This window comes from Megalopta genalis, chromosome 3, assembly GCF_051020955.1.
Source record: "Megalopta genalis isolate 19385.01 chromosome 3, iyMegGena1_principal, whole genome shotgun sequence".
Taxonomy (NCBI): Eukaryota; Metazoa; Arthropoda; class Insecta; order Hymenoptera; family Halictidae; genus Megalopta; species Megalopta genalis.
In genome coordinates this window covers 25,018,556-25,044,495 of record NC_135015.1, presented here as the reverse complement: position 1 = coordinate 25,044,495, position 25,940 = coordinate 25,018,556, and the positions used below count along the sequence as shown (strand labels likewise).

Sequence of the window (25,940 nt, the reverse complement as noted above, 5' to 3'; positions counted from 1 at the left end):
TGGCCGGAACTGGGCCGCAATTTTTCCGCGGCGAAACAAAACGCCGGAAGTTCGTCCCGGGGCTCTCCCGCGAAATGTATTACCGGCGCGGCGCGGCGCGAAGCGGCGCGCTCTGAAATTTACGAAAAAAAAAGAACTGCTCGCCGGTAGCACGCGTATTAGATATTAATCATCCGCGTACGTGCACGTATGTAAGTGGAACGGCCGATGTAACGGCATATTTTACCATTAAAGCATCGATGCGCGGCCGCTTCGACGCCAACTGCGTCCACGTCCGCGCGCCCGAGCTTTTGTTCGGCCACAGACGGAATATCGAAATGAAAATCGTGTTCCGCCGACAAAACGCCCGCGGAATAATCTCTCGGTTTCGAAACGTTAATGGAACGGGAATTACGGCTCCGAGATATTTTATTTTGCTGCCCGGACCTCGAGGTTTGCCGGACGTGTTGTGTTATTCGTTTCGCGCGTGGACACAATGCTGGAAAATTCAACTATTTTACTTCTTGTTGTACAAGATCTTGTTTTCGAATGATTTACACTAAAGAAAGGTTGCGGGTGTTGAAGTCAGATTGATCTAGGGATCGAATAGGTTATGAAAAAGTAGTAGAAAGTCGAGAAAGATGTGGACAGCGATTAGATGACAGACTGTCATGTTGGAAAATACAAACATTTCCTTTTTCGTCGTACAAGATCTCGTTTTCGAATGATTTACACTGAAGAAAGGTTGCGGGTGTTGAAGTCAGATTGATCTAGGGATCGAATAGATCGTATAAAAATGTAAAAAAGTCGAGAAAGATGTGGACAGCGATTAAGAACAGACCGTCACGTTGGAAAATACAAACATTTCCTTTTTCATCGTACAAGATCTTGTCTTCGAATGATTTATACTAAAGAAAGGTTGCGGGTGTTGAAGTCAGATTGATCTAGGGATCCAATAGATCGTATAAAAATGTAAAAAAGTCGAGGAGAACGTGTGTAATAATTGTAACAGCCCGCCATGTTGGAAAATATAACATCTTCCCTTCTCGTCGTACAAGATCTCGTTTTCGAATGATTTATACTAAAAAAAGGTTGCGGGTGTTGAAGTCAGATTGATCTAGAGATCGAGTAGATCGTGTAAAAGTAGCAGAAAGTCGCGTAGATCCTGATGAGTAATCGCAACAGTCCTTCATGTTGCAAAATGCATCCCCTTTCCACCGCGTCTTAGAAAAATCTCGTCTCCGAATGATTTATACGAAATAAATGTTGCGGGTGTTGAAGTTAAATTAATCTAGCGATCAAATGATCTGTATAAAACTTGAAACAAGTCCAGCAGAACGTGAGTGGCAACTTTGAACAAAGTTATTCCGTGTCAAAGGGCGCTGGAATGTGAACGCGAGTCGCTGCAAATAGAAAATGAATGAAGCGAAAAGGAAGAAACAGAGCCTCTGACATCGAACAACGAAGAATATTCGCCGTTTCACGCCGAAAGACTGCGACGAATTGCGGCTACAAGGAGCGGTAAACATTGTGTTTTCCGAGGTGGCGCGAGAAAAGTTTAGACAACGTCCGTATAATGCCTTTATAATTCACTTTGCGGAGCCCGCGGAATTATTTCGCCCTGTCGGTTCTCTGTTACAAAGCGGGAGAGGGAGAGAGAGGTGGAACCCGAGTAGAACCTGTCGAATTGGGACGAAATTTGCATGGCTTGTTGTACAGAGAAACGGACGTGAAATTAGAATTCTATCCGCACTTGAGAGAGCCCGGCGAAAGAACGGAACCGCGCGGCCGGACTGTATCGGAATATGCAAACGGGCGACGAGAGCAGCGGCCACGCCGGGCGAAGTTTCTTTTACTTTGAGAACGCCCGTGACTCACCTGGTCACGTTAATCTGATCGGCGATCTCCACGGTGCCCAGCTTCCTGTATCCGGCGAACAGCATCCCGTTGTCCATTAAACCGGAACCACGGCCGTCGATGGTCGCGTAAATGATGCTTTTGTTCGTTACCAGATACGTGCCCCAGTCGATGTTGAACTTCTGGGTGACTTGGTACGACTCCGGGCCGCCGTATCTGAAAACAGAACGGAATTTGTGTTCCGGAGTCTAACAACGTTCGCGCAGAATCGCCTAGAAATTGCTTTTACGGTAATTTCTCCCCAATTCGCGCTCAGATTGCGCGCAGGAATTAAGTTTAATTAACCCCTGTTTTACGAAAATACTAATTAAATAGTACAATAATATAATAATATAGTAATATAATAATATAATAATATAATAATATAATAATATAATAATATAATAATATACTAATATAGTAATATAGTAATATAGTAATATAGTAATATAGTAATATAGTAATATAGTAATATAGTAATATAGTAATATAGTAATATAGTAATATAGTAATATAGTAATATAATAATATAATAATATAATAATATAGTAATATAGTAATATAGTAATATAGTAATATAGTAATATAGTAAAATAGTAATATAATAATATAATAATATAGTAATATAGTAATATAGTAATATAATAATATAGTAATATAGTAATATAGTAATATAGTAATATAATAATATAATAATATAACAATATAAATTATTATATTGTTAATAATATATATTAACAGTAATTTAACTGCAAGCTTGCATAAATATAAATTATTTAGTAATCCCTTAACTTAACTGAACGTTAATCTTGTTCCGATTTCAATTAAATGATTTTCTATTCGATTAGTACAAATTTTGAGCGAACATTTATTTCCGACATTTTCGAGCAAGTTACAAAAAAAATTTACGCTATTCTCGAATTCGCTTAGCGTTATTTAAGAAACCCAAGACGGGCTAAAAGCGCATTATTCGATTCGATTCGACGCGAGAAGCAGAGAGTCGCTAATCGGCATCCCATTGAAACGCAATTAATTATTCTGTTAATTCGTTAAGCCGTGCTAAATCCGCGCGGCGAATTATAATTAACGTTTCAAATTCCAGAGTTATTTTCGCGAGATATCGACGCCGGAAACGGCCGGCGGCGGGCTCGATGTATTTTATAATCGTAATGTAAAATTAGACGGGGGCCATTAATATCTCACGGTCGATCAAATAAAGAGACTATGTTATCCATTAGCGGTTCGAACCCCCGACCCGATTTAGGAGGAAAACTCGTCGCGGTCCATCAAGTGTTGTCAATCCGGCGCGAAGAATGGCCGATTCAATTTACGGATTTAATTGCGTTACTCTCTACTTATATATGTTTGCGCGCCATCACCCCCCCCCCTCCCCTCGCCGCGGGGATCCATGAAAATTAAATGAAAACGCGCGAGTACACCGCGCGGCTGTAATTAGTTCCTTTGGGCTTCGTTCAACCGACCATTCGATCGATCGATCATATCCGTTCGACGAATTAACCGGCCGATCGTTTTTTCTCTCTCTCTCTGCTCTTATTTTAGCCAGGCCGTTTTCAATCATCCGCGGAGAAATCCCGGAAATAATGGGAAATGAAGCGAGAAAGCCACTTTTGCGTGTAGATCAATCTCTTCGAAATCATTCTTTGTACTTTCGCGATCGTTCCGACCTCCATTTTTATCCGAAAACCGACGATTCTCATTGGATTCGATTAACGCGCTGCGCTATTTACACGAACGCGAAAGCGGAGAAGCTTTTGGTGGATGAAAAATTGCCGTGTCGTTTTTCCAAGCAACTTTTATTGTAGTATTATTATTAGTTACTATACTATACTAGTAGTACTATTATTATTATTATTATTATTTAGTATATTATTTAGTATATTATTTAGTATATTATTTAGTATATTATTTAGTATATTATTTCGTATATTATTTATAGTATTTAAATAGTATTTATTCATAGTATTTATAGTATTTAAATAGTATTTATTTACAGTATTTATAGTATTTAAATAGTATTTATTTATAGTATTTATAGTATTTAAATAGTATTTATTTATAATATCTATAGTATTTGTAGTATTTATGTATAGTATTTACAATATTCGCAGTCTTTATTTATCGCATTTATAGTATTATTTAAGTAACTTTACGTTATTAAATAATTAGCAGCAAGGTGGACGGTCCGCTAAATGACGCCAACAATCAGCGATTTAACCCTTCGCACTCGAAACCGAATTAATTAAAATTGATCATCATATTAATATAATTATAATATTTTAATTAATCAATTAAAAATTAAAAATAGTTCTTCCGACTCACGATTTTTCCATTTTATACGACCTAGTGCATTTAATGCATACGAAACCGAACATAGTGATCCGTGCAACACAATTATTCTTTCAACGGCTCTTTAAATACAACTAAACAATAATTAATAAAATTATTCAGAGACGAGACGTAACAATATTTTTAGCGGCGCCGCTCGAGAATAGCCTCTCGAGTGCGAAGGGTTAAACAGCAAAAACATCGGAAATGGAAAGCGAAAAAGCCGTCTGCACGCGTGGGCTAAATCTATCCCCGATCGTTTTGCCCGCCGTTACTCGCAGCTTTTTGCCACGAAATTTTGTTCGCACCCAACGCGGCGCGATTTCCCGTCGAATATGGCGGGACCAGCGTCGACCCGATCCGGCCCGATCCGATCCGATCCGTTAATATTCATTCCCCGAAAGTGAATTAATCGCGAGACCGGCGCGGCCCGACGATAAAAATCCACGACGCTCGTTTACACAGAGGCGAATGAATTTCGCGGCGATATTTCCGACGTTTCGCGACACCTTTTAATAGAATAGAGGCCGGCAAAAAACTTTTTGATAAATGATATAGCTGCGGCTGACGCGGGAAGCCCGACACCGCGTCGTTTTCTCCGTTCCAACCCCCTTTCCTCGCCCCTTCCCCTCCTTCTTCTCCTTTTTCTTTTCCCTTCTTCTCTATGGCTTTTCCCACCCCCCACCCACCCTCCGTACCCCGCCGAATAATTCGTATCCGCTCCGCGGAGACATTAAAAAGCGTATTCATACGGGCCCGGCCCGGTATTTGCGTATGAAGAATAACGGCTAACGAAACAAAAGGCCGGCGAGAGAGCGAACGAAATCAGGCGCCATTAAATGTCCTTTGTACGCGGCGCCGATTTTATGGATTCTATCGGCGCCGAGTGAAAAAAAGAAAAGATATTCGATTCGGATCGTAAACGGCGAGCCCGCGGGGCCATTACGTTAATTAATAAGGCCAGCCGACGGACGTCTAAGCTCGGGCAAGATGGAGGAGGCTCCTCTCATTTCCAAGAGGATTTCCTATCAGCTTTCCTAGCTCCCGCTGCTATGCTCGCCCGGGACTTTATATTCATTTCGTAGTCGCTTCTCTTAATTACATGCCACCGGGATACCGTTTATTTATTTATGCGTTTGCAGACTGCGTGGTATTCGCGCGAAATATGCGTTGCCTGCGTCGGATTCGAGGGAAACTTTTTTTATATGTTTATATATTTCTGAAATCACGCGTATGTCCCGTGTATACGATTTGAATATAGTAAATTAATTTAAGTACTTAATTAAATATAATATGATATAAATAAAATTAAATATAGTGTAAATGAAATTAAATGTAATATCAATTGAATTAAATATAATATAAATGAAATTAGATGTAATATCAATTGAATCAAATATAATGTAAATGAAATTAAATGTAATATCAATTGAATTAAATATAATATAAATGAAAAATTAAATGTAATATCAATTGAATTAAATATAATGTAAATGAAATTAAATGTAATATCAATTGAATTAAATATAATATAAACGAAATTAAATAATATAAATTAAATTAAGTACTATATTTATCAATAATAAATTAACTAAATTATGTACACTTGCAAGTTCTTATATCTTTTTGTTGTTTCATGTTAGACTATTCCCTGTGAAATTATATTGTACGGTAATAATAGACAGCAAAATATTTTCAAATTTAAATAAATATTATATATATAATATTATTATATATATAATATAATACATTATTATATATATATAATATTTTTATAATATTTTTACATGTAAAAATCGTAAGTAAAAATTGTTCGCGTTGGTTGCAAGATACAGCGGTTGCGTAAACATTTATTTCCTTCTCGATTATTTTAACCGGTCGACAGTAGCAAAATAACATTTTCCAATTTTTTGAACGTTTTTGTAGCAACGTTTTTATAGCATAGTTTTTGTAGCAATGGTTTCGCAGCAGTGGTTTTGTAGCAATGTTTTTGTAACGAGACATTCGTTAGAATAAATTTTGCGATCATGCCAAAGAGATGACGACGCTTTACGTTAACGTGACGAGTTCGATCCGTTACCGTGGCTCCTTTAATGCGTCTCGTTACCGATTCCGCTTCGGCGAAGGACTTCTGGTTTCGCGTGTTTCACGTTCAAATTTCATAGAGTAGCTATTCGGAATTGAACCGAGCCGAACCGAACAAGAACGATGGAACTAGGAACGGAACGAGGCGGCTGGTCGATCAAACGATTTGCAAATTAAGTTCCGATGAATATATACGGAGCGTATTTTCGCCGGCAGAAGCAAGATGGCGGCGCTGAGAGAGAGAGAGAGAGAGAGAGAGAGAGAGAGAGATCGGGATGATGAATCGATTCGATCGCGGTGCCTCGAACGGAACGCATAAATATTTATAATCGCGGATAAACAGCGAAACGCTTTGTGTTCTGCGGTATAAATTTTCGCGAGCCCCGCGACGCCGGGCGAATAAGAAAACGGCAAGAGTCACCGGAAGCTTCAGCTTCACGTCCGATTCTTGCCGTCACCTGGCAAGAGACGTTCGCTCATTTCCATCGAAAGCGTTTAAATTTAAGAGTCCCGTCCTGTATAAATCGTCGTCCATCGCGTTATATTCACGCGGTCATTATTTATTTATTCATTTTTGCCGATAGCAAAATCACGACTAATGAATTCAATTACTACTGTTAATCGTGAATCGCAATTAACGATACGAAGATATAAAGTGCATTGCAAAAGAAGCCAATCATTATAATAATTATAATAATTATAATAATTATAATACAAAATGTAATACATATAGTAAATATAATATAAACAAGATACACTGTAAAATATAATAAATATACTAACATAAAATATGTAGAGTACAAAATACAATAAATATAGTAACTCAAAATATGTAGAACGCAAAATATAATAACTATAATAATGCAAAATACAATACAAAAATAATAGATACGATGAAAAGATAATATGATAAATAAGATAGTAATAAATATGATAAAGACAACTGTCAACGGAATAACATAAAAATATCCTTCGAATTTCATCAAGAAATCAACAATTATTATCAATTGCTTCTCTTTCAATTAACGAGCGACAAATTAAATTCACCGATCGATTAATTCAATCGTCGATTTCTCGACGACCAACGCCTCTAATCAACGACCGACGATTGAATTCATCGATCGATTAATTCAATCGTCGACTTTACGACGATTAAATTCCGTCAATCGGTTATAATTCTATCGGTCGACTTTGCGACGGTCAACGCCCTCGTAATATCGTTATCATCAATCGTTTGATCGTCGAATTAAAAACATGGAGCCGATCGATGCCCAACGCCGATTTCTTATCGTTATTCGCGTGTTAACCGAGTTAATTACGAGATCGTTGAAAAACCTGTGGACATCGCGCACGCTCGACGTGTATCGTTTAATTAACTCGTTAATCCCTCGATATTGCTAATACGGGTATGATTGTGAACGATGAATTATTTATAATGGAACGCAATTACTGTTACATCCGGGCCCCTGCGTTTAATTATGGTAGGGGTGTCGTTGGTCGCGCCAATGAAGCGAGAGTTTCATCGAAAAGCTGCGATTCCGGAGAGTTGTCGCGATCGATGAACGTTTATTTTGCGGATCAAATCTTACTCGAGGAATCAAATTTTTTATTCGAAGAATCTATTCGAAATATTATTCGAATCAAACTTTATTCGAAGTATTCTTCGAATCAAATTGTATTCGAAGAATCTATTCGAAATAATTTGTCGAATTAAATTTTATTTGAAAAATATATTCGAAAAATTATTCGAGTCAAATTTGATTCGAAGAATCGATTTGAAATATTATTCGAAGAATTCATTCAATGTACTATTCGAATAGCATTTTATTCGCCGGATTTATCCAAAACACAATCCGAAACATTACTCGAAAAATCGATTCGAACTCGTTCGAATCTTTTCGAATCGTTCGAACAAAATTATTCTTCGCGAATAATGACCAACTCAGAGTTAAATCGGCGCAAACTAGAGTAAGTTACTTACACGTAGATCAGCATAGGATACTTGGTAGCGCCGGATAGGTCGGCATCAGGCGGGATCAGTAGTCGAACCGAGGCTTTGAACCCACCGGGCACCGGTACCTTGAAACGGCGCACCAACGGCTGCGATTTCTCGGCGATGATTTCCGAAACTGCCTCGTTGTTCTCCCACGAGAGCAGCTTCTTCGCGTTCTGGAAATAGAGGAAAGGAGCATCGTCGAGATTTAATCTTAATTTTGGATTACTGCCCAGAAACAGGGACGTTCCAGGAAAGAGAAACGCCCGGGCGTTCGGTAACGGCGCTCTCGCCGTGGCCTCGATCTTCTTTAAAACCGAGCAGCGGTGAACCTCGATAGAAGCATGGTCGATTCTTTTGCTTTCCACTAATCTGACTTTTTTCCAGTACATTAAAAATTATGGTCACCGTAACTTCCGCGACGCGACGCGACGCGACACGAAATGGGAAGATGGAGGATAAAAGCTCTTTCGTCGACCAGCAAATATAGTGTCGAGACAATTATGGGTCGACAGGAATTCTGCTACACTTCTATCGAGCTGCAAGCGTGTCAGAATTCGGAAACTACATTAAAAAACATCTTCGGACTGCGGTAACCGGGTCATTTTGACCTGGGATACTTTTAATCGTCACTTGTGATTAATCAATTTGCAGAAATTAAATGAACTAAATTTCTATTACAACAACGGAAAGAATAATAGAAATATCAATAGGAATAAATAATAGAAATAATAGAAATAAAGATAGAAATATATTTTTCTCTCTTCCGTCATTTTTCTTACAATTTTATTACGAGCGCGCAGATGGATAAGTAAACAGTCGACCGCGCGGATTTTACAGCGTTCTATGGGAAAATTCCCATAATGTCATCGCGTGTCGCGAGAAAAGTATTGCGAACAGAGCTTCGTCGAGTTTATCGACAGTCAATAAATCAGAGCGCAGTGCACGCGCCTCGGGACTATTCAATATTAATGGAAAATGAGCGCGCGCCGTGCGTGCGTTCCCGCGTTTCCGAGATCACCAGCGCAAATGGAGAAAAAAATCGCTTCCGGCGATCACCGATCGATACTCGAAAAGCTTCTTGCGCCGCCAAGGGGACGGTTGTAAATTACAATTCGCAATTTACTCTTGTTCCGCCGTTTTACATAATGAGGAACTGATCAATGGCGCCCGAGGGAACCGTCCCGCAGGGAGAGGGAATAATGCACACGGTGCATTTTTAATCAATATTTTTCGTTGCGCGACGTACCAGCGCGCGATTATTCGACGATTACGAAGGATTTATTAATTCCGCAATCGAATTTTCCAACATTTTCTAGTTACTATTCATTCGATTGCGGTAACTCTGTGATCCGGAATAAGTGTTACTTTTAGTATTATTTTATATTCAGAGGTAGAGCTGTGATTCATATTTAGATTGTTTCGAATTAATATTTAATGTAAGGTAATTTTATGCGAATAGTTCTTTATTCTACCATTTTATTCAAATCGTTCTTTATTCGAATAATTCTCTATTCGAATAATTCGTGATTCGAATAATTCGTAATTCGAATAACTCGTGATTCGAATAACTCTTTATTCGAATAATTCTTTATTCGAATAATTCGTGATTCGAATAATCCGTGACTCGAGTAATTCGTGATTCGAATAATTCTTTACTCTATCTATTTATTCAAATCATTCTTTATTCGAGTAATTCTTTATTCTACCTATTTATTCGAACAATTCTTGAGAAGTTTCAACGCAAGATTTACACCATTTTTTGATTTTAACACAATCGAGGCGGAACAAAAGCCGCAGTTGAAATGGCCGCGGAACAGAAAACGATTAATCCACCAAATTTTCGACTAATTTGACTGGCCGCGCGCGATTTATCAATAATAAACAGCATATTTCGCGTCGGTCAGCGACTATAGAACCAGTCGCTCGGCGTTTAAAGTCTATTGTTGCGACTCGGCGCTGTGTGACACGACTGTATAGACTACAGTCATGATTCATTGTTCGTTGACTCGGTTCTTTTATTCATCACTGGACTGTGAAGCTTTATATTGGACGCGAGTGTTCGCGAAACTTTTATAAAACGCAATATTTATTGGTGTTTAATGCAGTCTCGCGTTGCAATCTTTCTTGATGGAGAGAGAGGGAGAGAGAGAGGGAGAGAGAGAGAGAGTACATTGACAAGTAAAAGGAACATTCGTTTAAATCCAATTTCTTTCTGCTGCTTGATAAAAGAACACAGCTTCCACGGTTTATTCATCGGCGTCTCAAGCGTGTGCGCCTCATTGTCGGACTTATGAAATGCCGGCAATGACGATGCGATTACAGTGAGATCGATAAAGCCCGATTTACTGGAAAGCAATACATTTCGCATTCTTGCCCGTTGATGAACTGTGGCCTTCTGTTTGATGCCTTAAAGAGCTAGAAAATTCAATTTGATATGCACATTGATTTATACCGGTGGCAATGGACTTCGTGCCAGTCTATAAAGATTTAATTAGCCTTTCAGAGTTTTAATAAGTTTTAAATTATACAGGTTCGCGAAGGTTTGACACCTGAGTTACTCGGAAACCGTTGAAGAAACTCTACTTGGGATTACTACTATGTAATAGTAAGTTAAATAATAAATAGTGGACCATTTATATAACAAATAGTGAACCATTTATATAGTAAATAGAGAATTATTTATGTAATAAATAGCGAACCATTTATATATATAATAAATAGTGAACTATTTATTATAAAAATGGTGAAGTATTTATGTAATAAATAATGAAGTATTTATGTAATCAATAGTGAACCATTTATATAATAAACAGTGAAAATATTGGAGGAATTTAAGAACACTCCGTCGAATTATTTTCACCGATATCGCCTAAATTATTTGCTCGGAAACCGTTTCTGAGAATCGACTCTACAGAAAAATGTTTCAAACGAAAATTGCGGACATCCGCCGACGCGATTAATTCTTTTCTATATTATTGCGAAAATGTTTACCGTCCCGTGGAAGCTCCGTTCGCCATCGTCCGGTCAACAATATGTCAATAAAATATAATGCGAAGTCACGAATCCCCGCCGGATTGTCTGTTTCCAGGCCGTCGTCCCGGGCATCCATTTCATCGAATAAGGATCCGAACGACTGCACAAAGTTGCGGAGAGGGTGCGCGGCCCACCCTCCGCCGGCGCCTCAATTTCAGTAAACAGTGGTGCTACAGCGAGCGAGAGGCACTCGTTTCCGGACGCGAGCGTCTTAAGACGCGATTCAAATTCATCGAGAGCAGCCGTCGGCAATGGAAAAGCAATGCCACGTCCGCGTCTTCGAGGAGGGGGGGGGGGGGGGGGGTTATCTCTGGCTCGTAATCGGACACGGGTAAAAGTATTCGAGAAAGTATTGGAATTAGTTAATGAAATGTGCTCTGGTCCGTATCGAGTATATTTCTGGTTCACACTGTAAAATATATATTTTATTTAATCATTAGTAGATGGCGGATTTTACGGATTTTACGAATTTATGAAAGAAATGGGTGGTTGCAATTATGAAATAGAAGAGAGTTTAAAAGAATTTAGAAATGAGACAATGTCTTATTTTCCATGCATTAAGATCATCGAAGAAAGAATCAATTTACTATTTAATTTCTATTTCTGACAATTAACTGATGCAGATTTTCATTTTGCACAAAAATCTGCAGTCTGGTTATCATGTATTTATAAAGTCGATGAAGTGGTTCGACTAATATCTCATTTAATACAGAAATAAATATTTAAACTAGTACTTAATTTAGTACATTAATAAATGATTATTTTAACTAGCATTTCAATGAACACAGTAATAAATAGATATTTCAACTGGTATCTCATTTAATACAGAAATGAATAACTATTTAAACTAGTACTTAATTTAGTACATTAATAAACGATTATTTTAACTAGAATTTCAATTAACACAGTAATAAGTAAATATTTCAACTAGTATTTCATTCAATGCAGGAACAAATTACTATTTCAGCTAGTATAATAATTCAGTACACAAATAAATGATTATTTCGACTAGTATATCATTTAACACAGAAATAAATGACTATCTCAACCGGTATTTAATTTAGTACATAAATAAATGTCTATAGTATTTAATTTAACACAGAAATAGCTGATTATTTCAAACGAACCACACGTACTAACACAGTTGAGAGAAACAATACCTTCAGATATTTGTACTTCTTAGTTGAAACACTCTTACCCATTTCTGCTGGTAATTAGATTATTCCCGGAGAAGGTGGCGGACGGTGAAAGAAACGGTGGAAACGAGCCGGATCGTCGACAGAGAGAGCGAGAGAGAGAGAGAGAGAGAGAGAGAGAGAGAGAGAGAGAAAGAAGCGAAGAGCGTCTATCGCGACTGACGAACACGAGGGAGGAGGAGAGCCGACTCATCGGCTCCCTTTATCAGCCCTTCGGACGATTACAACTGGTAATCGGCTTTCGTCGCGGACAAGCACCGTTCTCTCGGCAGAAGAAATAATTTCCTTCGCCCGGAGGAGGAGCAGGAGGAGGAGGCGATGAATGGGAAGTGTCTTGTTCTTGCCTCGCGAACCAACCCCCGTTCCATTCTGCGACCCCCATCCCCTGCCGCAGCCGCCAATAACCTTCGAGTGGGGCACTCGGCCGACCGATTTCAAATGCTCGATTCGCAGCGACACAAAGAAGCGGAATTCTCGCGGAAATTGAAACCCTGCGACGGATCAAACGCCGTTCCCGATCTCGCCGCAGGCGTGTCGGACGCGCGCAGTGTGTACTTGTTAACGGGGCTGTACGTAGAGTTCGCGTTATTTCCAATTAATATCTATCCGGGATTTATATATTTGTCCGAATTATAGCGGAATTTTATGCAAAATGAAAAATGTTCTTCGGAAACTGTGCGAAATCGAGGCTGAATAAAAATGCGTTTCTTCTTGTAATATTTACAATTTTCTTATAGTATTATTATTTATATAATTATACAATTTTAATCGCTGCAAAATGACCCAACAACGTTCCTAAATCAATTTCTCCAATGAACGCATAAAATCCGCCGTCTAACAATAAATAATCGGCGGTCCGTCGTGACTCAATATGGCGACGGACCGCGTCCACCTCGCTGCGCAGTAGCTCCGCGCGACAAGATGGCGTCCGGAAACCCCTTCGGCCGGCGTAAAACGTCCGTTTGTCTCCGGTACAAGTCGCGCGACGCGCAATCCCGCGTAAATAGCAGAGGCAGAAGTAAGTTTCCGTTCGAAACTTCCGGGATCAACACACAGCCCGCGGCGCGCGATTTCGTCTAAGAAAGATTATTTCACGGCTTAACGGATCATAGTAGATCAGAACGAATCCGGCGGCCATTCATCTCCGGGATTAACACCACGGAAAGGTGGGGGAGGGGGGAGGATTTATAAATTCCGCGAGCCGTGGGTGGGGACTCTCCGCGAATCAGTCGATCCGACGGAAGATTAAACGCGCGGTATAATACATTAAACTCGACGGTGGTGTCTCTCTGTCCGAATGGTAAGAAAGCGTGCCGCCGCGTGCCCGACGTTGATGCATGGAAGCTTAAAACTTGGCCCATCTGTTTCTAAGATCGCCCCGGCGCCGCGGCCCTCGGTGTAAAGCCTTCGATCGCGAGAGCCGGCAAGAGAAGAGAGAGCGAGAGAAAGATCCTCGGTTCTTCCCGGCGCTGTGGAAAGTCGTTGCCGCGAAGGGGATCGGAAATTACGCGCCGTAAGTCACATCGTATTGCCGTGATGGGACTTAGTCATCTTTGCACGCGCCTCGCAAGTCCCGGAAAATTGATTCGCTGTTCCCCTTTTATCGTGGACGACCACTTAAGAGCGGATTTACAGTTTTATTCGAGTCAAATTCCAGGCAAATTTACGGATCAGCGAGATTTAGATATTTGTTTTAGAGATTTAGATTTTTCGCAGACGGTTTCTGCGGCTTCCGATGGCCGAGCGGCCGCCATTTGCGTGCGCAGTGCAACTGCGCAGCGAGGTGGATGCAGTTCCCATTGTTATTTGGAACAACTAGATCGCCGATAATTCGTTATTAGACTACGGATTTTTATGCAAAATATTTTTTTATATATTATATTTTATACATTATTTTATGCAGAATAAAAATCGTCTGCACTTAGCTGCAAGAAATAGCAATTAAATAGAAACGTTATCCTTTCCTTAGTCACTCTAATTGATCGAGAATAAGACACTGACATTTTTAAATTCTCCTAATCTTATTTGTATCATATCACTTTATGCAAAATATGTTTTTACATATTATTTTATGCAGAATAAAAATCGTCTGCTCTAGTCGCACGAAATAAAAACAAAATAGAAACGTCATCCTTTCCTTAATCACTTTAATGGATCGAGAACAGGACACTGACGTTTTTTAATCCTTCTAATCTTATTTTAACCTTGAACTGCGATCACGCCATTTTGTTAGAAACGCATAAAATCCGCAAATCGAACAACACCGTTGACAATAGGAAATCGAACAATCGGCGTACGCGTTAATTAAATCGCACGGCGCTTCGCGCACGGAACAGAAGGTGAAACGAACATTTTATGCTAAACATTACTCGGAAGCAGTTTGGGCAGCGGCCATTTTAATGCGCAGAGCTACCGCGCAGCGAGGTGGACCCGTTCGCGACACGAATTGAACGAAACAATGAGTTATTTGCAGAATGATGCGATGGGTGCGGTGGGTGCACAAAACACGTTCGCCCGATGGGAAACGCCATCGATGAGCGTATTTTTCGGTGACTAATGAATCGGACCGTCGAAAGTAATCCACTTATTAGGGATCGAAACCGAGCGTACGGGAACGGAATAGTTGAATAATCTGCGGTTCCGTCATTATACCGAATTCGTGACGGTGTATTCGCGGGGCCGGGAGGACCGCGTTCAACTTCGACTCGAGCGAATCGCAATTACGTACTCGCATTATTCGCCGGTTTAATCGTCGCCGGTGTCGCACCGAGATTCGCATGCATTATCTCGCGGCCGCGCCGGTTGCCGGACAACAAAACGGCCTGGCCGAAACGCGCGCGCGACCCGGTGTTTGTTTGTTAAGCGGCGGGAAAATTTATTTAATTCGACTGGGGCTGATAACGGCCCTGGCCCGTTCTCTGTGTACTCGTCTACGATAAACGCGATTCCGTCGCGGCGTATTGTTGGCCGCCGCGGCCGCAACGATTTGTCAAACGATTACAAAACGCCGCTACGGCCGCGCAAACGTACACAGTAGGAGAGGAGCGCCGGCCCTCCCCCCGATTATTAATCATTCGGACCGGCGACGCTTAAAATTAATTTGAAAACACGCCGGGGATCGTCAAGCATCGCGGGATCGAACGACGGCGGGATAGAAACGCCGCGATTACGCGATATTGTGGTATTTTCTATTCGTTCCATTTCTGACGCGTGTTGTAACTCATCGCAGGATTTTGGAGATTTTTCGAGTCGGATGGAAGAGCGGTTTGAAGTGTATTTTCTGGGGAAATTATTCTGATAAATTCAAAACAGCGGAGGGAGATTTTGGAATTTTTCTAATTTCGTTCTTTTGGATTTAAATGCATATATATTTATTATTATTATTATTATTATATTATTTATTTAATATATTCATAATATTTATAATAATAGAACAGTGAGACGGTTTTTAATAGTAATTCAAAAAATCTACTTCGTTTCGTGTCTTCGCTATAATAAACAGAATGAAAGTTACTCGATTTTCTCGCAAATAATTTTTCTCCAATATCGTCCTCTTTGGTCTTAAACGTACGACTATATTTATAATAATGCAACAACGGTTTTCAATATTAGTGAAAAAGATCTGCTTCGTCTCGCGTCTTCATCGGAAACGGTATTTATCGAGTTTCGTCATTTATCTCCTCAGCGCCGATTTTTATTCATAAATGCTCGATACGAGAGACTCCACGTTTATAACAACGTCATACTGAGATTGCTGGCAACATAAATAAAAAAAAAAAAATACCCGCTCTGTTCCGTCGCAAAAACGTTCATCCCGGCGCAGACAACGCCGCGTGCTCGAAAAATGCATTCGCTCGCACTCCATTAAAATCCGCGAGCAGAGCGAAGTGTGGAGAGAAGAGGAGAGGAGCGGAGGCCCCGGCCGCGTTTCGGATTTTCAATTCCCGGTTGACAAAACTGTATTTCCAGCGTCGTAGCCGGAAATTTCTGGCGAATCTATCCAGTGTGTTAACAGTTCGCGCGCGCGCGCGCGCGCTCGCGCGATCGATACCGCGGCCACGCCGGTAAAACGCGATTAAAATGAAAAAGAAAAAAAAGCACCTTATTCGCGCGCGGACAAATACGGTCGCGCGTTGATATACGCGCGAGAGAACTCGGTGGACCGGACGCGCTCCGAGGAAAATCCCGCGGCGGGGTTTATATATATATATGTATATGTATATATGTATATATATGTATATATATCTCGAGGAAAGTCGCCGCCTCGCTACATAAGCAGAGATGACTCGATAAATCGGTGATCTGCCTCGCGCACGAGCTCCAACGAGCACTCTTTCCTCGGCGGTCCGGACACCGTCGGTCTACGTACAGTGATTTGTCGGTGTCCCGGAAGCGGCGGCACTCCGGCGACCTCACGTTCCGGGATCCGTGTTTTATGCCGGCGCTTATTGTTAGAAACGTCCGCGGTTCGCGGCGAAGTAACAAATCGACGCGACAGATTTAGACGCACGGCGAAATACTGCGACCGACGACGATCCGATCGCGGCGGCACTTCCCTTCGATAGCCGAAGTTCTTGTCGGCACACGGTGCAACGTCTACGGAATCTGGCACGATTCGAGTACGGACGAGTCTCTGTGTATTTTCACTTCGATCAAGTGCGAGGTGGAAACGCTGCTCGAAAAAATAATAGACAAATATGCTAGGAAAATGTTGGATGAAAGTTGGCCGACTTTGACTTACGATAATTCTGTGGAACATCGTCGTAGGATTATGAGGTTTACTTTATATTGAAGCTTGAAATTTCTACTTTGAGACGCTGTTTTATGATTTTGTATTTGACGCACCCTCGTTATAGCAACCCTTAAAATGTGGGACCGTGTTTGTCGTGTTGAAAATATGAAGTTTGAGTGGCGATAATTCCGCGAAATGTCGTCGTAGGATGATGATCATTTTTTTAAATTAAAGCTTGGAATCTCTACTTTGAGACAGTATTTTTCGATTCTAAGTCTCATGGCACTCTCATTGCTGTAACTATTTAAATGTGAAGCCATGCTTGCAATATTAAAAATTGTCATGTGTTACCATGTTGGAAATTGGCCAACTTCGACTGACGATAATTCTGCGAAAAATCATCGTAGGATATTGACTATGTTTTTAAATTAAAGCTTGAAATCTCTACTTTGAGACAGTATTTTTCGATTCTAAGTTCCACGGCACCCTCATTGCTGTAACCATTTAAATACGAAGCCATGTTTGCCACATGTTTGCACTGAAAATTGCCAAGTTCCACGAAACACCAGGACACCGTCAATTTTTCTACAAGGATGCCGTTGGCAGCGAAACGAAGTTCGATCCTTCCCCTTTGATTCGATAAAAAAGAAACGTGCCTGCGATTGTTCTTCGCGAAGTTACAGCGTTCCGGAAGTACGCACTCTCGCCCGAAAGTCGCGAAAAATTTCGTCCATCGAAAGAAGCGTTAAAGAGCTCCTGCATAATCATTTTCTCAGGCTTCTTCTCACCGTTGAAGATTACGTGAGTGGATGAAGTCGCGAAGAGCATGCACGGGCGAGTTTTATATTAAAAAATCCGCCGCGTCCCGGGTCTCTAACAGCCGGCTGATTTATTCAGAAAGAAAATTGCTTTCGTCTTTGAAATACGCGGCTGGCTGCGTCGCGCCCGCAGAGTTCGGTTACGCGGCGCGCGGTTTAGTCTGTTCGTTTTTCGCCTTTGATACATTTTTCTTGTTGTTTTCGTTATTTCCGGTATTCACGTTGTGTTCATCGTTCCGTCCGAGGTGCTTCTATGTATATCCCTGCTCTATAATTCCATTTGACATATTACATTCCGTCGCGGGACCGTCACCGTAACACTCCCGACCACCCCCCGGACCACCCCCCGACCACCCTCGACCGCCGCCACTCTGCCCGCCAAAAGTGCAAACTTCATATATTTCACCGGCAATATTCCATCTCCCCCGAGGACCGAGACACGAATTCGTTTCGTTTGCACACCTCGCGGAAATCTGTTTGCTCTGGTCTCTTTGCTCTGGAATTTTAATTCCGGGTCACGTGGCCCGTGCTCGCCGATGATGGAACACAGCCGCTTACGAAAATGTCGGGCACATTCGATCGGACGGAAAGAAAATCACCGACGCGGCTCCCGATTAAGCGAACAAACATTTTTACGGACAGCTTTTTCACCTCGGAAATCCGGCAGCGCGACACATTTTCGAACCTTTACCTTCGGTCGGCGCAATTTTTCAGACGATGCACGAAAATTCGTGGAAACGACGAAATTGCGTGCTTTTTGCTATTGCGCAGAATCGGCGGTAATTGGGATTTTCGACGGATTCGATGAATTAATTTTCGGACGGGAAGTTCTCGTTTTAATTTCGGAAGCTTTTAAATCGAAGTTCCTCACTCGCTCTTTAATTATTTTTCGGGCAGCGAATATTTTCTGTGTTTAATCGTTTTTCGAAGAGAAGTTTCACTCTAATTATTTTTCAAGTAGGAAACTTTCTCTTTGTTCAATAAGTTTTTATACAGAGAAATGTCTCCTTCTTGAACAATTTATGAAGTACGAAATTCCCTCGATTTTTAATAATTAGATTCCTGAAACAGGAATGAAATAAGAACAAATTGTTTAAATTAATAAATTCGATTCGAATTTCTATTCCTTATCACCTTCCATTATGGCAACATTAGCAACAATTAAAAATTAGATAAATCAATGGAAGACCCGGCCAACAGCCACTATGATCAGAGTTATATTACAAATAGGAACAATAAATAATTTTCTATTCCTCGCCTCCTTTCATTATGGCACCATTATGGCACCATTAGCAAGAATCAAAAAATTAAGTAAATTAATGCAAATGAATTATGAGTCATGCGAGACCCGACCAATGGCCACTATGATCAGAGTTATATTACGAATAGGAGCAATAAATAATTTTCTATTCCTCGCCTCCTTTCATTATGGCACCATTATGGCACCATTAGCAAGGATCAAAAAATTAAATAAATTAATGCAAATGAATTATGAGTCATGCGAGACCCGACCAACGGCCACTATGATTAGAGTTATATTACAAATAGGAGCAATAAATAATTTTCTATTCCTCACCACCTTTCATTATGGCACCATTAGCAACAATCAAAAAATTAAATAAATTAATGCAAATGAATTTTGAGTCATGCGAGACCCGACCAACGGCCACTATGATTAGAGTTATATTATAAATAGGAGCAATAAATAATTTTCTATTCCTCGCCTCCTTTCATTATGGCAGCATTATGGCACCATTAGCAAGAATCAAAAAATTAAATAAATTAATGCAAGTGAATTATGAGTCATGCGAGACCCGGTCACCGTCGAGTACGGTGGTCCGTCATGCGACGGTTAAAAATATCGCCCCGAGCAATATTTTATCTTCTCGATAAACCCTTCGGCACTTCCGGTCGCGTAAATTGTCGGTTAATTCGTTCGGCGCCGCGAGCTGAATCGAGGCGCGCTGTTTCGAAGAAGCCGGGGGCACGAAACGAACCTGCCCCCCTCGGCCCCTTCGGTTATTATTTTTACAAGCGTGCCGGTAATATAAATCGGCGTCGAACGAGTCCGGTGAACGCTTCCGAGGGATTCGTACGCGCGATATTCATCTAATTTTCGCGGTAATTGGTGGCTAACGGGTTCCCGCAGGCTCGTTACGCCGCGCGCACGCCTCTCCTCGCACCCTTCTCGCGAGAAATTACGCTCCGGGGTGGCGCTAACCGCCCTCGCGCTAGCACACTCCGGAGAGAGTTTCGCTGTCGGGGATAGAATCGATGGCTATTGGAAAGTAAGCTGTCGGGGTGTGCAGTCTCCATCCTACGGGTTTGTATCCTGCCGGCGGATCCGAGTCTCACGGGTGCGATTCTCCAGTGAACGCCCGGATTAAGACCCTCAATTTTCCTCGGCGACGCATAAGTAAACCGGGAACCGTTCCCGCCACCCCCGCCGAGCGAAATCACGAATTTTTTTGGAAAATTATGGTAACTCGAGGTGAGATTTATGATTTTGGGGATCTTGCCGGACTACGGTGACACGTCGAAGGTCCAGTTGGAGTCCCGAAATTAGAGATAACAAGATATTTCTTTATTTGATAATTTATTTCTTGATTTTATATCTTTTTTCTTGATTTAATATTTTCTTTTTTGATTTAATATTTTCTTTCTTGATTTAATCATTTCTTTCTTGATTTTATATTTTCTTTCTTTACTTAATATTTTCATTCCTTAATTAATATTTTCTTTCCCTATCTAATACTGTCTTTCTTTATTTAATAATATCTTTTTTCCCTTATTTAATAACGTCTTTATTTATTTAATAATATCTTTTCCCCCTTATTTAATAACGTCTTTCGTTATTTAATAATATCTTTCCCCCTTATTTAATAACGTCTTTCTTTATTTAATAATTTCTTTCTCTATCTAATACCGTCTTTCTTTATTTAATAATATCTTTCCCCCTTATTTAATAACGTCTTTCTTTATTTAATAATTTCTTTCTCTATCTATTAACCTCTTTCTTTATTTAATAATTTCTTTCTCTATCTATTAACCTCTTTCTTTATTTAATAATATCTTTCCCCCCTTATTTAATAACGTCTTTCTTTATTTAATAATATCTTTTCCCCCTTATTTAATAACGTCTTTCTTTATTTAATAATATCTTTTCCCCCTTATTTAATAATGTCTTTCTTTATTTAATAATATCTTTTCCCCCTTATTTAATAACGTCTTTCTTTATTTAATAATATCTTTTTTCTTGATTTAATAACGTCTACCTTTATTTACGTAATAATGTCCTTCTTCCTTTATCCAATAATTTCTTTTTTCTTTTATAATTTTAGCGAGTCGATTTTCCGTTTGTCATATACGTGCTGCACGTTAACGTTAAGCGAGCAAATAAATATAAGTAATAAAATTGTCAATTTAATAAAATACAACCGTCTCTACGATCCAATATTTTAACAACGACACTTAGCAGGAAGCGCCACAGTCAAATGATTAATAAACGCTTCTCGCAAGTCGAGACATTATCGTAAAATGTTATCTAAGATGCGTTAACGCGTCGAACAAATTCAAGCGAATAAAATCATAAAATCTGTCGCTCACCTTGTTGTAAACGGCGATGTCGGGGACCCCGGGCCCGGCGCAAGTGAGCACGTAATGCGAATGATCGGTGGAGAACTTGGCGGTGTTGTAGAGACACTTCTGCCCTCTGTCCATTTCTCGGGCCGCGTTGCAGCTGAGGCACGTCGGTTTGCGGTCTTTGCCGTGCACGGATATCCGGTACAGATGCTGCACCGCGGAATCGGCCTCTGTCGTGGCCAGGTAGTACCTTTAAGCAGAGAGAAAAACGTTAAGCGTTCGTTTCCGTACCGCGAACCCGGGCACACTGTCTCCTAGCTCCTCCCCCCCTCGCCCACCCATCTCCCTTCACCCCATCCAGAGCTTTAATGGCTTTGTAATCGCGAGAAGGGTCCCGGGTATTTGCGTCGCGACGAGACCCCGCTTTGTTTACAGATACAGGCATTAACCGACACTGGCTCCCGCTGGAACTCTTCGTCCTAAGCTTTCGTTGTTCGGTCTCTCCTTTGACCGATCTCTCGAGCTGCATTTTTCAACGGACGATTCTGCTTGTTTGCCCGACGGTTCGCGCGATCTCTTTGTTCAGCGAGCCACGCGACGCCGCAGGAAAATATGAATTCTTAAGAGGTCTCTGTTTTAGCATTTCTTTTTTTCTCTATGGCGGATCTGTTTGAAGAACAGACGCATTTTTATGGTCCATCCAGAGCAGGTTAAATCAGGTTAAATGATCGCTGCTTCCGTTTTGTGTTTTTTTTTCGGAAAATGAATTTCATTAGCTACAGTAACTGGTCCTATTCTTTCAATAGTATGACGATGGACCAATTACTGCAGCGGCGTTGAACGGACGTTCTTTTTTCGTGTTCCACGAAGTGCAGTGTCTGTACATATTGTACGTGTATCGTTTTTGCATTGCGGATCTTCACCGCCGACTCTCGTTTTCAGTTGTGATGGTAGATTGGAAAGGCATTTATATTTCGATAATTGCTAAAAGCTGTTTATTTGACATTTTTAGATCGAGTAATCATTACTTTTCTGAAAAAAGGGATCTATGATGTCAGTTTCATTTTTTCGGGAAATGAATTCTACTAGTCTCGGTAACTGGTCCAAAATTTTGCTGTAGACCGAAGTGGACCAGTTACTGGGACTAGTGGGATTGATTTCGAAACATATCCCAAAAATCCGGAAAACGAATTCCACTAGTCTCAGTAACTGGTCCAAAATTTTGCTATCGACCTAAGTGGACCAGTTACTGAGACTAGTAGAATTCATTTCCCGGATCTTTTGGGAGTTTGAAGGGATGTCATAAGGCATGCTCACCGAAGACTAAAACTTAAAAAAAAACTTGATTTTAGTCTTAGGTCAGCATGCCTTATAATATCCCTTCAAATTCCCAAAAATCGGGGAAATGGATTCTACTAGTCTCAGTAACTGGTCCAAAATTTTGCTGTAGACCGAAGTGGACCAGTTACTGAGACTAGTGGGATTGATTTCTGAACAAATCCGAAAAATCGGGGAAACCAATTCCACTAGTCTCAGTAACTGGTCCAAAATTTTGCTATCGACCCAAGTGGACCAGTTACTGAGACTAGTAGAATTCATTTTCCGAAAAAATGCGACTCTGAGTGAGGCTTCATTACTTCGCCTGAAAATATCGCTAAAATGAGAGCAGTTGATTATTAATTACCAAATCGTCAGTCCATCTCCTAATGCATCTGCCCTCGCATTGCACTGGAAAACGATTCTACAACCATAACACAATGATATCGAGGAAATAAATCTCTGATCGAACGACAAAGCGTCCGCAGGAAACTTCTAAAAATAATTGCACGGGCGTTTCGCAGGAAGATTTAAAGGCGGGCTCTCCTTCTCGCGCGGGCTTAGATCAATGTTGAAAAATCACGGCGCCGATAGGACGACCAGATATTTAAATGAAGCCCGGCCGTGTAGTATAATTTCGATTTAATCGACTGCACGAAGCGAAACGGTTGCGGCGGATTCGACAGCGGGCCGGGTCGGGCACTGCAGTCACGTAAATGTTTTCAAGGTGAGGGTCAAGTTTGGCAGGCCGTACGTCAGACGTAACGACTCGAAGCTGTTAAGTCTGATTTATTGGTTTCGGTTGGCGATGCGGCCGGTGCCAGGGCCGTAAAGGGCCGGGCGGGGCCGGTAACGCGATCGGACCCCGCCTCCCCGGGCTCCTATTTGCATTAATGCGGATCGATTGCCGGCAGTTAATCAATCCGTGATTAACCCGAATTACGGAGTTCTTTCGCTCTGCGGCGAATCCGCAGCCGGTCTTCTCTCGTACGCACGCAGCGCTCGATAAACCGGTTAATGAAATGCGACGAAACGGTCTTGCTTTCGGAATCTCTGCAGAACTCGACTCGAGATAAAACCGTGGATCTTCGTTATCGATGCAGCGATCGATCCTCGATCACTGTTTTCTCATCGTCCGCGGTTCAAATTATTTACTCCAGTTAACATTTATAATCGTTTACGAACTATTATAAATGCATTTATGCATCGATAATAGCTCGTGAATCAATTCGATCTCCTTGTAAATTTATTTAGAAATTTTATTTCAATATGATTTTATGTGAATTACATTTTCTATTAGAACGGATAATTTTATATTTTATTATAATTTCGTTTATACAGTTTATATCGAATTCGTATATATGGATATAACTTTTATTTATTTAGATTTAACTGTAAATTATTGTTTGTGAATTTTATACTTTTATATGATTTTGTAAACGTATTTTATTAACAGATAAATTTAGTCTTTATATCAATTCATTTAGAAATTAACAAGTGAATTTATTCTTTACACAAATTCATTTAGAAATTAACAAGCGAATTTATTATTTATATATAAATATATATTTATTATTATTATATATATTTATTATTATTATTATTTATATATAAATTCATTTCGACATTTTACTTCATATAATTTTATCAAACAAAATCGACCGCCATAAATTAACAACTGTAACTAGTGTGCAATTAAACAAAAGCGATACATTTGAACAGGAAAGTACATAACTGAAACTGAAAGTACGAAACGTCGGATTATCCGAAGAGAAACCCGAATAATTGTGTTTTCAAACGAAACGAATATTTTATTAATCAAACTATGCACCGTTCGCTAGCATGCACCTTCGCCAACGCGTTTCCGGGTTAAATAAATATAAACCGAACATAATCGTTCGAACGATCAATTCGATAAGAAATCCGGCGTTTCGAGTAACCCGAGCGAACGCAAACTCCCAACTTTCACGGCTTGCCTCGCGAAAACTGGAACGTTGGAAAAATTGATTCCATCAGTATTTCTTGCAAATAAAGGTGAAACAAAAGCATAATAAAAATGTATCGCGTCAACGTACAGATTATCGCGTATTCCATGAATTCGCCGATTCCATGCACGCGGAAAAATCCGCCGGCCGGTTTAAAGTCGCGTGAAATCTACGGGATTAGCTTATTTCGCGCGAACGGGAACGTTGGAAAAATAGATTTTACTAAATGGAACAATTTTTCCGCGCGAAAATAGAAGAAAGCGCGGACGAAAATTCGTGTCAATACACAGATTATTCTGTATTCCATCGGTCCGCAGATATTCCGGAAACGCGGAAAATTCTACCGCAAATAAAAACTATGTAAAAGGCTGTGTAAAGAGCTGTGTAAAACGGTGCGAGAAATACAGATATGAAAAAAGGTATAATGTAACATACAAAGTGTAAAAATATGAAATGAACTTTAGAAAACTTCGAAAGTAATTTGGAATACTTTAAAAATAAAATATACGAGATAAAACAAGAAAATACAGCAAGAAAATAAAATAGAGAAAATAAAGCAGAGAAAATAAAATTCATAGAATAGAGAAAATAAAATAAATAAAATAAAACAGAATAGAATAAAATACAGTAAATTAATCTCACATGAAATACAATAATTTACACATTTATTCTGCAGAGAGAAAGAGTATTCTGCAAGAAAATAAAATAGAGAAAATAAAATTCATAAAATAGAGAAAATAAAATAAATGAAATAAAACAGAATGGAATAAAATACAGTAAATTAATCTCACATGAAATACAATAATTTACACATTTATTCTGCAGTTACGAAGTCTGTTTACGCGGATTTTCATTCGGGCGAATGTAGAATAGCTGGCAGGACAAGCGAAATTGTTCAAGGGGGAGCAAAAAACGCGGCGATATTAATAATCGTGCCTAAGAAAATGCCGGCACGTAGCCGCAGTAAACTGCCGG

General features: G+C 40.2%; 1 protein-coding gene across 4 annotated transcripts in view; it reads right to left on the bottom strand.

Annotated features, from left to right (window-relative positions):
- LOC117221967 (venom dipeptidyl peptidase 4) overlaps positions 1 to 25,940 on the bottom strand; it is a 440,681-nt gene that overhangs the window by 30,820 nt on the left and 383,921 nt on the right. For all 4 annotated transcript variants that reach the window (XM_033473358.2, XM_033473359.2, XM_033473357.2 and 1 more), the window contains 3 exons: positions 21,688 to 21,913; positions 8,288 to 8,475; positions 1,858 to 2,052 (listed from right to left, as the gene is read on the bottom strand). In XM_033473358.2, the coding sequence (XP_033329249.1) occupies positions 1,858 to 2,052; positions 8,288 to 8,475; positions 21,688 to 21,913 (609 nt within the window). The remainder of the gene's footprint in view (positions 1 to 1,857; positions 2,053 to 8,287; positions 8,476 to 21,687; positions 21,914 to 25,940) is intronic.